Source organism: Chrysemys picta, chromosome 9 (genome assembly GCF_011386835.1).
Source record: "Chrysemys picta bellii isolate R12L10 chromosome 9, ASM1138683v2, whole genome shotgun sequence".
Lineage (NCBI taxonomy): Eukaryota > Metazoa > Chordata > Testudines > Emydidae > Chrysemys > Chrysemys picta.
In genome coordinates, this window is record NC_088799.1 from 53,988,923 (window position 1) to 54,001,366 (window position 12,444).

At 44.0% G+C, this 12,444-nt stretch overlaps 1 protein-coding gene across 2 annotated transcripts in view; it reads left to right on the top strand.

Moving 5' to 3' along the window:
• SLCO2A1 (solute carrier organic anion transporter family member 2A1) overlaps positions 1–12,444 on the top strand; it is a 98,668-nt gene that overhangs the window by 56,322 nt on the left and 29,902 nt on the right. For both annotated transcript variants that reach the window (XM_005303635.4, XM_065556233.1), the window contains exon 5: positions 4,464–4,679. In XM_005303635.4, coding sequence (XP_005303692.1) covers positions 4,464–4,679 — 216 coding nt within the window. The remainder of the gene's footprint in view (positions 1–4,463; positions 4,680–12,444) is intronic.

The following is a 12,444-nucleotide window of genomic DNA, read 5'->3' on the forward strand; positions in this document are numbered from 1 at the left end:
CTTCGTAAGGCCCTGCCAAAGTTAAGGCTATTATGGAGGCTCCCCCTCCTCAAAATGTTAGCCAACTTCACTCGTTTCTAGGACTATTGAACTATTATGGAAAGTTCATCTCACAGTTAGCCACACGGCTAAAACCACTTCACGAACTCCTTGGGCAGAACAAGGCCTGGAAGTGGACTGAAGCCTGTGATGTTGCCTTTAACAAAGCTAAGGATGCATTGCTAAATTCTGAAGTTCTGACGCACTTTGATCCATCCTTACCCCTACAGTTGGCCTGCGATGCGTCCCCTTATGGAGTGGGAGCAGTCGTGTCACACATCATGCCTTCGGGAGAAGAGCGACCTATTGCTTTTGCTTCACGCACTCTAAGCAAAGCAGAAACTAACTATGCCCAAATCGAACACGAGGCATTGGGAATCATTTTCAGAATTCGGAAGTTTCATCAGTATCTGTTCGGACGGAAGTTTACTCTTCTCACAGACCATCGACCCCTGACTTCAATTTTTGGACCCCACCGCGGCATTCCTCCATTAGCCGCTAGTCATATGCAACGGTGGACACTGTTGCTTTCCGCGCACACATATGAAATCAAATATCGTAAATCCACTCTGCACGGTAATGCGGCTGGTCTCTCAAGGCTGCCTTTGCCAGTCAACCGTTGAAATAGTGCCCAGAAAGAAATCTTTTACTTTGAACAGGTAGAGAATACACCCATCACCGCTACTCAGGTAAAGAAGGCAACTCGAGTTGACCCAGTATTGTCCCAAGTTATTGACCTGGTGATGCATGGAACATCTCGACGAACCTCTCTGGTCTCACCCGACCTTGTTACCTACAGGTCCCGGAGAATGGAGTTATCAATCCAATTTGGTTGTTTGTTGTGGGGGAGACATGTCATTATCCCACCACCACTGAGATCACAGCTGTTAGAACAGTTCCATTCCGGTCACTGTGGAATAGTGCGCATGAAGGAAATTGCACAAAGCTATTTTTGGTGGCCTGGATTGGACAGTGCTATTGAAGAGAAGGCAAGAGCTTGTATGTCTTGTCAGGGTGTGAGGAATGCACCCCAGTGGGCACCCCTACATCCATGGGACTGACCTGAAAACCCATGGCAATGTATTCACGTTGACTTCGCTGGCCCCCTTGAAGGAAGCATGTTCTTGGTGGTGGTAGATGCCCATTCTGAATGGCCAGAAGTCTCTATAATGCAGTCCACTACTGCAGAGAGTACAATCCAAACACTACGAGGACTCTTTAGTCGTTTCGGTCTGCCAGAACAACTTGTGAGTGACAACGGACCGCAGTTTGTCTCTCAGGAGTTTCAAAAGTTTATGAAGGCAAATGGGATACACCACATCACTTCAGCACCATATCATCCATCCACCAATGGATTAGCTGAAAGATTTGTGCAGACAATGAAACAAGCTTTGAAATCGGCAAGGGGACAATTGTCCATTAAAAAGCGTCTGGACACCTTCTTACTATCCTACAGAAACACACCTCGTGCTATGACCAAGGCATCCCCGGCCTTTCTAATGAAGGGACGACAGCTGCGCACTTGCTTTGATCTGCTGAAACCTTCTGAACCCCGACAAGTTGTGCAATGTCAGCAGCAAGATCAAGTCATCAGGCGTGCACCCAGAGCAAAAGACTGAACCTTTAGCCCAGGACAGCCGGTTTTGGCTCGGAATTATACTTCTGGAGCTAAATGGGTCCCTGCCACTGTCATCGCTCAAACGGGACCTGTTTCCTACACAGTCCGGACTGCAGAGGATCTTAACCGGCGGTGACATGTAGATCAGTTGCTGCCAGGTCGTACCAGTCCTCAGGACACATCTTTAGTTGAGTTGCCTGACTTCACCACCTCCGGCGAGACACGGAATCGAGAGTCACCTGTTCCTGACTTTTCCCCTCCATTACTGCCAGCGGCAGAGATACCCCTCTGCCCGGCGCAAGCTGATACCCCATCCTCACCCATTCATCCTACGAACCCTGAGCCCATTGTCAGACCCGTGCCCAAGACACTTTCAGGTGCAACAACACCAGAAGCCCGCCGTAATCCACCTAGAGACAGAAGGCCTCCTTATCAGCTGGATCTTTAGCTAGGGCGAACCCACGGTTATGGGGCAAAATAATCCCCGGGGTTTAGCCGGGAATGGAGGCAGTCTACCCTCCTTCTCTAGTTTAGCATTTGTTTTATTTAGGGGACATTCTTATTAAGGGGGGAGGGATATGTTGTGTATTTGGTTGTCATGGTAATAGAACCTTGTGTTAGATTATTAGGGGATAGCCCAGCCGGCTTGGCTGGCTGTTGGTTAGTTCTGAGTGTGGAAATAAATGGCTGCTACAAGGTTTACAGCTCTCTGTATCTCCAGTGATTTCTTCCTAAAACTGTTGCCCCCAAGGATATAACAAAAACCCCACCCTTTAAATGTAAGAACGAATCTCTATCAGGATAGAGGGTTGGCAGAACCAAACAACCCAAAACCCAGAGGTCTCCACAAGATGTTGCTAGCTCACTCTCGATTGGGTTATTTGAAAGCAGCCTTAGCAACTACAACAATTGCCCTGGGGAGGGAATTGGGAAGAGGAATTGCTAGGAGAACACTGAAGTGAATGGAAAGACTCCAGCTGACTTCACCTCATTCACCTCAGGGGCTCCGGCTATAAGGGGACATTGTCAAAGCAGTGCCTGTGGATTTAGCCCCTCCATGGGCCATGATAGCCATGTCCTAATTTTTCCATCCAGATCTGGCTCTTCTTCTCAGCTCAGAGTCTTAGTTGCCCTTCCTGGTACCCAGGCCCTGACTGTTCTAAAGCTCCAATGCCAAAGCAGATGAAATAGATTTAATCCTAGGAGTGTCTCACACAAGTTACCTTTTCTTAAATTGCGAGGCCCCTGGGCATGCCGTTTTTTTTTTTTTTTTTTTACTTGTGCACATTTTAAGTTTGCTTTCAATAAAATCTGTCTGGTGGCTTTCTCTAAGTGAAAGGAATGCAGAATGCTGAACTGAAGAGAAATAGTAATGTTGTGGGTCTGGCGTGTATTTCTGTACTCATTAAGTTACAACCAACTTGATTTTACAAAACGATATTTGGCATGAGATTAATCCTTAATATGGTTGTATTGCTTCTGCTTTTCTTTAAAGCAAAAATCTCCAATGGTTAAGAAGACTCCTTCATGCTGAAAGCACAAACCACTCACATGCAAGAACTGCTTTTAATGAACTTGCATAAGGATTTTTGTGGTAGCCTGTTATTGGGATGCACAGTCCTATTACGCCAGCGAAAACCCATAATCATCTGACAAACATTTGTTTCTGTTTTGTTGTAATTTGCTCTAACTACAGAAGAGCCACAGAGTCATTTTCTTAACTAAAAAGAGTTGCTGGGAATGTTGAAACAATTGGGGTGAACAAGAAACTAGAATGAAAAGAGCTAGTGAATAAATGCCCTGGAATCATTATATTTCATCTATGATGCCTTTATTCTACACTGGATACAGATTTCCCCCTCCCCAAATATCTATTATTATTTGACCTGCTTTAAAATAGAACCAACTAGAGTGACCAGATGTCCCGATTTTATAAGGACAGTCCCGGTTTTTGGGTCTATATTTTTTTATATATATATAGGCTCCTATTACCCCCCATCCCCGTCCCGATTTTTCACACTTGCTGTCTGGTCACCCTAGAACCAACAAGCACTTTAACTGATAGATTGAAACCAGATTTACTGTGGCCTTTGCAAGGAATTCAGTATCCTCTCTTGCAAAGCTAACCTGGAACTTCTTAGAGCAATACATCTGGGTGAACACTGCTATCTTTACTCCTGTACCAAAAGTGGCTTACTGGAGAGTTCTGTTTCCTCTGTCTCTAATCAGAACAGTCCCCGCTCAATTTCCTTTCTACCCTGACCCCTGAAACTAAAGGTAACGTCATGCCTTGAAGGAATGTTAAGGTGATGACAGCTGCTGATTAAAATGAGGACGTTCCCAGTTCTAGCTGAACACCAACACCCAAGCATGTCTGACCAGTAAGGAGGTTTAAAGAGGGGTCTAGGTAGTTAGCTCAGCCTCAGCTGTGCATTGAGTGGGCAGTGCACCTTCTATCATCAGCCATACAGTGCGGTCCTACTCCATGAGGTGACTTTACGTGTGGTATGGTAGAGTTTATTCTCTCTGAGTGTGTGATCTGCTCAGTTTACAAGTACAAAAACCAGCCCTGCAAACTCAGCCTGGGCCTGAATGGCAAGCTGGGATTTCACTTCTCATGCATCATCACCTCTCATAAAGCTTCAACTTATGCCCTCAGTAACACCTACACAACCCCTAGAAGACAGGGGTGTGCTGAGGGCAGAATATGACACGAGGTGCCAGATAGTGAGAGGGCATAATGGCACATTGTAATGGTCAGTGAATGGGTGCTTGGGTTTATAACCCTACTACCATCTCGTTCCAGGTAACAACAGTCACACCAAGGACAATCTCTGCCACAAGGATGATATGTTTATGTGTCCCAACACCACCCAGGACCCCCACAAAGAGGCAACCAGCATGTGGGCATTGATGGTCGTAGCCCAGCTGTTAGCTGGGATTGGAACTGTTCCCATTCAGCCCTTTGGGATCTCCTATGTGGATGACTTTGCTGAGGCAAACAATTCTCCGCTGTATATTGGTAAGTCCCGTGTCTGTAGGGCTCCTGCTGCTAGGCTTTTACCTCAGAAACACCCACAAAACACCCTGAAACAATAAAGTAAAAATTGGTGTTTATCTGATTCATAATGGAAAAATACCAGAAATGGCTACTCACTTCATGTTGACTTCCCCCCTGTCCCGGTGCAATTTGTCCCTGCTCCCTGACTCATATCTAACATTAATTCATGCTGGGTACTTTAAACCTGCCTCAGCCACTGAGTGACAGCATATTCCCATATTTCTGTTGGACACGCTGTAGCGCTGTACACACACACGCAGGATTTAAAACAATACTGCATTACAAACTCTGGATGCAATTTTAAAAATTGTATTAAAAAATTTAAAAATCCAATTTGTTTGAATGTAGATTTCAATTCTTGATTTCATAAACATTTTCCTCTTTGACTATATTGGGATATTGCTGTGATGGCAAAGGACAACGGTAAATGTATTTTTGTTATATTTTGAATGATTAAATATTAGCTTCTTATTATGGTAAATATATGGGTGGTAAAAAATGTAGGCCTAGTGCCAGGAAGAGAGATGTGAAACCCACTAAACCACGGGTTCAGTAACGCGGATACAAAGCTTAAATTAATGTAAGTCATTTTTTTTTACATGTAATAAAAATTAAAGTCGATCGTATTTAGACACAAATTTTGGGAAGTATCCAAAAAATCTTCTCATTGCAATATAAAAAAAGAGAAATCCACCCCACCCCCCCAATTTTTGGACATGTACATAGAATGCAAAAATTCCTAAAAATAACCCCCCAAAATGATATTACTAACCTCAACAAAGGGAAGCCAGACATTCCTGCAGGAGCCCTCTAGCCTGGACTCTGGGCTGCTGGTCCTCGCTGCATTGGTGCAGACTCTCTGTGGGGTAGGGCAGTCACCTCCTTGTTGAAATCCTTCTATGAACAGAACTTAGGCCATCCAGGAGACATTCCCGCACTGGAGAAAGGACGGGCTGCTCCTCAGGGAGATAAATGGGGAGCCAGGAGGTAGCAATTATACTTATTGATGATGATCTTTGGCCTAGACAGTGGGGCTGGCTGAAAATTTTCCATCAAAACTGCTTTTCAGTAGAAAGTTGGGTTTTCAACTAAATGATATTCCTCAAAAACCAGTCTGCTTCCTGTGGAAAATGTCCACATTTTATCAAAAACCTAAGCTCCTGAAAACCAAAATATTTTGATTTAAAATGGTGCCTGCTGGAACTTGTAGCTCAGGTGTTTTATGCTCCCATCCTCCTCTATGGGCTGAGCACTCTGGATGAACTATATGCTATGTTATACCATGGCCAGGGACTCCTATAAGGTACAACTTCCCCTCACCAAGAGGGGAGAAAATGGTGCATATAGGAGATGCAGTCTGACTCCAGTTGCTAGGAAAAGGCAGGTATTAGTATTGGGAGATTCGATCATTAGAAACGTAGATAGCTGGGTTCGTGATGACCGGGAGAACCGTATGGTGACTTGCCTGCCTGGTGCGAAGGTTGCGGATCTCTCGAGGCACCTAGACAGACTTATGTGTAGTGCTGGGGAGGAGCTGGTGATCGTGCTACATGTAGGTACCAATGACATAGGGAAGGGTAGGAGAGATGTCCTGGAGGCCAAATTTAGGCTGCTAGGGAAGAGACTGAAATCCAGGACCTCTATGGTGGCATTCTCAGAAATGCTCCCAGTTCCATGCGCAGGGCCAGGTAGACAGGCAGAGCTTCAGAGTCTCAATGCGTGGATGAGACGATGGTGTAGAGAGGAGGGGTTTACATTCATAGGAACTGGGAAAACTTCTGGAATCGGGGGAGCCTATACAGGAAGGATGGGCTTCACCTAAACCAAAGTGGAACCAGACTTCTGGCACTAAACATTAAAAAGGCTGTAGAGCAGTTTTTAAACTAGGAGATGGGGGAAAGCCGACTGCTGCAGAGGAGCATATGGATCGGACAGACACTTCTCTTAGGGGAGAGTCTAATCATAGAGAATCTCCAGGTTATAGTCAGGAGCAGAGGATAAAGTAGGGGCCAGATCAGATGATAAACATTCACATAAAAAAGAATCTGACACATCAGAAAAGGGCAAACAAATAAACAGTGACAAGTTTTTAAAGTGCTTGTACACAAATGCTAGAAGTCTAAATAATAAGATGGGTGAATTAGAGTGCCTTGTGATAAAGGAGGATATTGATATAATAGGCATCACAGAAACCTGGTGGAGTGAGAGCAATCAATGGGGCACAATCATTCCGGGGTACAAAATTTATCGGAAGGACAGAACAGGTCGTGTGGGGGGAGGAGTGGCACTATATGTGAAAGAAAATGTACAATCAAATTAAGTAAAAATCTTAAGCAAATCCGCATGTTCCACAGAATCTCTATGGATAGAAAATTTCATGCTCTAATAAGAATATAACATTAGGGATCTATTATCGACCACCTGACCAGGATGGTGATAGTGATGATGAAATGCTAAGGGAAATTAGAGAGGCTATCAAAATTAAGAGCTCAATAATAGTGGGGGATTTCAATTATCCCCATATTGACTGGGAACATTTCACTTCAGGATGAAATGCAGAGATAAAATTTCTCGATACTTTAAATGACTGCTTCATGGAGCAGCTGGTACGGGAACCCACAAGGGGAGAGGCAACTCTAGATTTAGTCCTGAGTGGAGCACAGGAGCTGGTCCAAGAGGTGGTAATAACAGGACCGCTTGGAAATAGTGACCATAATACAATAGCATTCAACATCCCTGTGGTGGGAAGAACATCTCAACAGCCCAACTCTGTGGCATTTAATTTCAAAAGGGGGAACTATGCAAAAATGAGGGGGTTAGTTAAACAGAATTTAAAAAGTACAGTGACTAAAGTGAAATCCCTGCAAGCTGCGTGGGCGCTTTTTAAAGACACCATAATAGAGGCCCAACTTCAATGTATACCCCAAATTAAGAAACACAGTAAAAGAACTAAAAAAGAGCCACCGTGGCTTAACAACCATGTAAAAGAAGAAGTGAGAGCTAAAAAGACTTCCTTTAAAAAGTGGAAGTCAAATCCTAGTGAGGGAAATAGAAAGGAGCATAAACGTTGCCAAATTAAGTGCAAGAATGTAATAAGAAAAGCCAAAGAGGAGTTTGAAGAACGGCTAGCCAAAAACTCCAAAGGTAATAACAAAATGTTTTTTAAGTACATCAGAAGCAGGAAGCCTGCTAAACAACCAGTGGTGCCCCTTGATGATCGAGATACAAAAGGAGCGCTTAAAGATGATAAAGTCATTGCGGAGAAAATAAATGGATTCTTTGCTTCAGTCTTCACGGCTGAGGATGTTAGGGAGATTCCCAAACCTGAGCTGGCTTTTGTAGGTGACAAATCTGAGGAACTGTCACGGATTGAAGTGTCACGAGAGTAGGTTTTGGAATTAATTGATAAACTTAACATTAACAAGTCACCAGGACCAGATGGCTTTCACCCAAGAGTTCTGAAAGAACTCAAATGTGAAGTTGCGGAACTGTTAACTAAGGTTTGTAACCTGTCCTTTAAATCAGCTTCTGTACCCAATGACTGGAAGTTAGCTAATGTAACGCCAATATTTAAAAAGGGCTCTAGAGGTGATCCCGGCCATTACAGACCGGTAAGTCTAACGTCTGTACCAGGCAAATTAGTCGAAACAATAGTTAAGAATAAAATTGTCCGAAACATAGAAAAACATAAACTGTTGAGCAATAGTCAACATGGTTTCTGTAAAGGGAAATTGTGTCTTACTAATCTATTAGAATTCTTTGAAGGGGTCAACAAACATGTGGACAAGGGGGATCCAGTGGACATAGTGTACTTAGATTTCCAGAAAGGTCCCTCACCAAAGGCTCTTATGTAAATTAATCTGCCATGGGATAAAAGGGAAGGTCCTTTCATGGATTGAGAACTGGTTAAAAGATAGGGAACAAAGGGTAGGAATTAATGGTAAATTCTCAGAATGGAGAGGGGTAACTAGTGGTGTTCCCCAAGGGTCAGTCCTCGGACCGATCCTATTCAGCTTATTCATAAATGATCTGGAAAAAGGGGTAAACAGTGAGGTGGCAAAGTTTGCAGATGATACTAAACTGCGAAAGATAGTTAAGACCAAAGCAGACTCTGAAGAACTTCAAAAAGATCTCACAAAACTAAGTGATTGGGCAACAAAATGGCAAATGAAATTTAATGTGGATAAATGTAAAGTAATGCACATTGGAATAAATAACCCCAACTATACATACAATATGATGGGGGCTAATTTAGCTACAACAAGTCAGGAAAAAGATCTTGGGAGTCATTGTGGATAGTTCTCTGAAAATGTCCATGCAGTGTGCAGAGGCGGTCAAAAAAGCAAACAGGATGTTAGGAATCATTAAAAAGGGGATAGAAAATAAGACTGAGAATATATTATTGCCCTTATATAAATCGATGGTATGCCCTCATCTCGAATACTGCGTACAGATGTGGTCTCCTCATCTCAAAAAAGTTATACTGGCACTAGAAAAGGTTCAGAAAAGGGCAACTAAAATGATTAAGGGTTTGGAACGGGTCCCATATGAGGAGAGATTAAAGAGGCTAGGACTCTTCAGCTTGGAAAAGAGGAGACTAAGGGGGGATATGATAGAGGTATATAAAATCATGAGTGATGTGGAGAAAGTGGATAAGGAAAAGTTATTTACTTATTCCCATAATACAAGAACTAGGGGTCATCAAATGAAATTAATAGGCAGCAGGTTTAAAACAAATAAAAGGAAGCTCTTCTTCACGCAGCGCACAGTCAACTTGTGGACCTCCTTACCTGAGGAGGTTGTGAAGGCTAGGACTATATCAGAGTTTAAAAGAGAACTGGATAAATTCATGGTGGTTAAGTCCATTAATGGCTATTAGCCAGGACGGGTAAGGAATGGTGTCCCTAGCCTCTGTCTGTCAGAGGGTGGAGATGGATGGCAGGAGAGAGATCACTTGATCATTGCCTGTTAGCAGAGCCGGCTTTAGGAAGTGCGGGGCCCGATTCGAACAGTTTTGACGGGGCCCCGGCAGGGATGACTGAAAAAAAAAAAAAAAACCACGTAAAAAAACATGTGGGGCTTGTACTCACCGGGCAGCACTCGTAGTCTTCGGCGGCTTGTCCTTCACTCGCTCCGGGTCTTTGGTGGCACTGAAGGACCTGCTGCTGAAGTGCTGCCGAAGACCCTGTGCGAGTGAAGGACCCGCCGCTGAAGTGCCGCCGAAGACCCGGAGCACTGCCGGGTGAGTAAATATTAAAAAGGAGCCTCTAGCCAGGGAAGGGATTCTTGGCCACTTGCCCCCACCCCGGCGGCCCTGCCACTGGGCACGGGGCCCGATTCGGGGGAATTGGTGGAATTGGTCTAAAGCCGGCCCTGCCTGTTAGGTTCACTCCCTCTGGGGCACCTGGCATTGGCCACTGTCGGTAGACAGGATACTGGGCTAGATGGACCTTTGGTCTGACCCGGTACGGCCTTTCTTATGTTCTTATGACCACCGAGCCCAGCCCATAGATGAAAATGGGAGCATAAAGCACCCAAACTATTCAGACGAGGCACCGTGGCATGATTTTGAATCAAAATATTTTGGTTTTCAATATTTTCCCCCAAAAAATCAAAATTTTCCATAAAGGAAAAATCTATTGTACAACTGTCAGCTGTACTAGACATTTTAATCCACAAGTCTGAGAAACCATCGAGTGACTCTGCCTAAATTTGTGGGCTTTCTGCTTTTCCACCAGCCCTGTGGCTGAGTGATTTAGGTGGGTGTGACGGGTTGGATCACAGAAACCCCCATGGGAGCTGCCACCTGATGTGCAAAGACTACCTCTGCTCCTGTTTTCCCTGCCAGCTCAGGACTCCAGTACCCTGTCTTGCTGAGCCAGACACTCCCGTCTGCTCCAACACAGACCCAGGGTCTGAATCACTTGTCCCAGAGCTGCAAGTTTACCCGAAAATAGCTCACAGAAGCGTGCTTGTCTTTAGCACTCAGATGCCCAACTCCCAATGGGGTCTAAACCCAGATAAATCCGTTTTACCCTGCATAAAGCTTATGCAGAGGAAACTCATAAATTGTTCGCCCTCTATAACACTGATAGAGAGTTATGCACAGTTGTTTGCTCCCCCAGGTATTAATACATACTCTGAGTAAATTACTAAATAAAAAGTGATTTTATTAAATACAGAAAATAGGATTTAAGTGGTTTCAAGTGGTAACAGGCAGAACAAAGTAAGTCACCAAGCAAAATAAAATAAAATGCGCAAATCTATGTCTAATCAAACTGAATACAGATAATCTCACCCTCAGAGATTTTTTTCACAGGCTGGACATCTTCCAGGCCTGGGCACAATTCTTTCCCCTGGTACAGCTCTTGTTCCAGCTCAGGTGATAGCTAGGGGATTCTTCATGGTGGCTCCTCTCCCCCTTTGTTCTCTTCCACCCCTTTATATATCTTTTGCATAAGGCGGGAACCCTTTGTCCCTCTGGGTTTCAACCCCCCCCACTGGAAAAGCACCAGGTTAAAGATGGATTCCAGTTCAGGTGACATGATCACATGTCACTGCAAGACTTCATTGCCCACTTGCCAGCACACACATATTCAGGAAGACTAACAGGTAAACACAGCCATCTGCAGACAATGGTCCTTGTTAATGGGAGTCATCAAGATTCCAAACCACCATTAATAGCCCACACTTTACATAATTACAATAGGCCCTCAAAGTTATGTTTTATATTTCTAATTTTAGATACAAGAGTGGTACATTTCTACAAATAGGATGATCACACTCAGTAGATTATGAGCTTTGTAATGATACCTTACAAGAGACCTTTTGCACGAAGCATATCCCAGTTGCATTATGCAACAGAGGGTCCTGTGGCACGTTTGAGACTAACAGAAGTACTGGGAGCATAAGCTTTCGTGGGTAAGAACCTCACTTCTTCAGATGCAAGTGCATTATATTCACTTATCAAATCTTTATAAAACTATCCCAGTTACATTATATTCACTTATTATCATGTTTTTATAAAACCATATAGACGCACAACGTCACAGTGGGTACCCATTAAACATGGTACTTTATAAAGAAGCCACAAGCCAAGCATGGAAAAGAAAAATGAAGTACATCTTATACCACCTTCCCCAAGGAACTAATCAGACTCAAAACAATGCAAACCCATAATCAGAGTGGCAGACTCGAACAAGGGAAAAGGCAGCCACAGTGTTTAGACGAAGCAAAATTACCACCTGAAGCTGTGCAGGGCACGGACCTCTGATGTTTTGCCCTGCCACTGATCATGCCCCTGCACAGCACTAATGGCCCTTAAATGAGATTCTCCTTTGCAATACTATGCTGCCTCTCCCTTTATTAGCTGGCTGCCCTCCTTACATTTGTGATGATAATCTATGTCGTATGGGCATGACAAAGAGAAGGATCAGAGTAGCTGGCAGCGGCTCAGGCTGCATGGGTGTCCAGCACAAACACACGAGTCAGAGCTTGTTACTCTGTTTGCTCTCTGAGAAATCATTATGCCCATCCAAGGGAGAAAAACAGTAGGAAAACCATCTCCCGACTGTTATTTAATATTGATTTATTGTTCTGCGAGCTGAGGTACTACAGACTTCAAGGAGCCAAACATTACAGAATGCAGACTCAGAAACTCTGTGGCTTGGATTTGAAATGGACACTTTTATTACCCAGCAGGTAGCCACCTATTGCAAAGGGAGAG